Below are 2881 nucleotides of genomic sequence, written 5' to 3'. Positions count from 1 at the left end.
ACCTGCTGGTTCCCGGGCTGAACTGGACCCTCAGGACATCAGACCCTGTGATGATGATGATGATGATGATGATGATGATGATGATGATGATGATGATGAAGGTGCTGATGTAATCTGACACCACCTGCTCAGGAGCTCTGAAGTGGCTGCAGCTCAGTTCTCAGCTGCTGTTCGGACCGGATCAGAACCGGCCTCRGAGGTGGAGCTGTGTGTTGATCCAACAGAACCATCCTGAGAACCAGACCTTTAATTAAACCCACAGGAAGTGGAGCTGGATCAGGACTCTGGGTCCAGGTGGACTGAAGAGGGACGTCCTGAACGGGTTAAAGAACCATAAAAACAAAACTTTAATTTTTCTTTTCTCAGAGGTTCTGATGATGAGGAGGAGACCAGGTGATGAAGAGCCTCAGGTGTCCAACAGTACCAGGTCATCAGAACCCTGATCCAGCAGCTGGTGAGTTTCTGTATTTATTTATTTATTTACAACATTTAAAACAATGTTGACTTAACGAGTTGCTTAAAAACAAATCAATCAAATCACAACAAGAAAATAAAAAGAATCTGAAGGAACTCGGAGCTCAAACAGTTCAGAGACGACCTGAGGGACCGAGACTGTCCTGGTGTCTGTGGATCTGTGGACCAGTTCAGTCCTGCTGGTCTAACGTGGTCCCTGTAGAAACCTGTCCAGATGTGTCAGCTGCCCTGAAGGACTAATGCACCCCCATACCATCAGAGAGGCAGGCTGCTCAGTGTTAGTGCTGAAGCCCCGCCCATCTTCACTTTTAGCCTCTGTAAAAATTGTATTTTAAAAATGGTTTATTTACTTTAAATATTTTATATTTAATTTAGTTTTTATTTACATTTCACACAAAGCCCCGCCTCCTTTTTAATTTTATTTATTTTTCATTCTGATCGTTTCGTCCCCCAGCTGTCCTCTTTAGGACATTAAAGGACATAAAAAAGCAGCAAAACTGGACCGGTCTGTATAAATCAGGGCGGTGCCTCAGATAAATCAGGGTGGAGCCTTAGATAAATCAGGGTGGAGCCTCAGATAAATCAGGGCGGAGCCTCAGATAAATCAGAACTAATCTGATAAATCAGGGCGGAGCCTCACATGAATCAGAACTGATCCTCTGATAAATCAGGACTGATCCTCTGATAAATCAGAACCGATCCTCAGATAAATCAGGGCGGTGCCTCAGATAAATCAGGGCGGAGCCTCAGATAAATCAGGGCGGGCCTCCGATAAATCAGGGCAGGGCCTCAGATAAATCAGAACTGATCTTCTGATAAATCAGGGCGGAGCCTCAGATAAATCAGAACTGATCTGATAAATCAGGGCGGAGCCTCAGATGAATCAGAACTGATCCTCTGATAAATCAGAACTGATCCTCTGATAAATCAGGGTGGGGCCTCAGATAAATCAGGACTGATCCTCAGATAAATCAGGGCGGAGCCTCTGATAAATCAGAACTGATCTGATAAATCAGGGCGGAGCCTCTGATAAATCAGAACTGATCTTCTGATAAATCAGGGCGGAGCCTCAGATAAATCAGGGCGGGGCCTCAGATAAATCAGGGTGGGGCTACACTCTCGGGGGGTTTGTGTTGCTGGTGGTCAGAAGCCCACCCACACCTCAGCAGGTGCATCTTGGCCCTGACCCTCTTGATGCAGCGGTCCAGCACGGCCCGGACCGCTGCCGAGGACAGGTAGAAGATGAAGGGGTCCAGGCAGGCGTTCAGGGTGCTGGACAGCAGAGCCAGGTTCCTCCATTCCTGGTTCTCCATGCTGATGAAGCCCACCACGTGGGAGGCGTTGTACGGCCCGAAGCAGACGGTGAAGACCACCAGGGTCCCGAGCGCCAGGCCGATGCAGCGCAGCCGCCGGCGCCGGCTGATGTTGGGGAGGCGGGACAGGATGAGGATGAAGTTGACGTAGCAGAAGCAGCTGATGAGGAAGGGAACGCAGAACAGGACCAGGAAGAGCTCCAGGCGGATCGGCAGCAGGATCTTCAGCTCCGTGTCTGAGAAGTTCAGGTAGCAGGTGGTCGGGGGGGCGGAGCCTCCGCCACCACCGCTGGCGTTGGAGCCTTGGGTCCACTGGTAGTACGGCAGGATGTAGACGAAGCTCAGGTTGGACGAGGTCACCAGCCAGAAGGCCACGCAGGCCCAGACGGCGTAGCGGGGGCGGCGGCACAGTGCGTACCTGAGGGGGAAGGCCACGCCCAGGTAGCGCTCCACGCTGACGGCGGTCAGCAGCAGCGTGCTGTTGTAGATGGTGACGAAGAACAGGAAGCCCGTCAGCGGGCACAGCGAGTACGGCAGCAGCCAGCTCATGCCGTCGCTCGCCTCCTTCATCTTCAGGGGCAGCAGGGCCAGGAAGACCAGGTCCGACACGGTCAGGTTCAGCAGCAGCACGTCGATCGGGGACGCCTTGCGCCGCACCTTCCTGCAGAACGTCACCAGGGACAGGATGTTGGCCGGGACCCCCATCAGGAAGGTCAGGATGTAGACCACCAGCAGCAGGCGGCTGTAGAACATGCTGCTGGGACCAGGAGTCCTAGACCAGGACTCTGAGACYAGGAGACTGAGATCACGACCCTCAACGATTCTGCATGAGACCAGAGAACAGAGTCAGACCTAACAGAGTCCAGAACCAGTTTTAGTTTAGACCGGACCTGAACCTGGTTCAGATCCAGAAAGTCTAAGCTTTGATCAGAGTATTATCATTTTAAATCTTTAAATAATTTATAGTAAGTAAAATTTATTTATATAGCGCCTTTCACAGAAATAAATTCACAAGGTGCTGTACCACAAGTTAACACCCATTCAAGAAGACACACATGACAAACGTGGGGGAACAGGTGAACAGGTGAACAGGT

The 2881-nt window shown here is 51.1% G+C and overlaps 1 protein-coding gene across 1 annotated transcript; it reads right to left on the bottom strand.

Annotated features, from left to right (window-relative positions):
• Positions 1-245: 245 nt before the first annotated feature.
• LOC106530082 (free fatty acid receptor 3) lies at positions 246-2627 on the bottom strand (the record flags this gene model as incomplete). Its single annotated transcript, XM_014025644.1, has 2 exons — positions 246-1347; positions 1565-2627. A coding segment is annotated over one exon (1053 nt), but the record flags the coding sequence as incomplete, so codon positions are not given.
• Between the last annotated feature and the right edge of the window lie 254 nt (positions 2628-2881).

Source organism: Austrofundulus limnaeus, unplaced genomic scaffold, assembly GCF_001266775.1.
Source record: "Austrofundulus limnaeus strain Quisiro unplaced genomic scaffold, Austrofundulus_limnaeus-1.0 Scaffold490, whole genome shotgun sequence".
NCBI classification, from domain to species: domain Eukaryota; kingdom Metazoa; phylum Chordata; class Actinopteri; order Cyprinodontiformes; family Rivulidae; genus Austrofundulus; species Austrofundulus limnaeus.
This window is presented reverse-complemented; position numbering and strand designations above follow the sequence as displayed.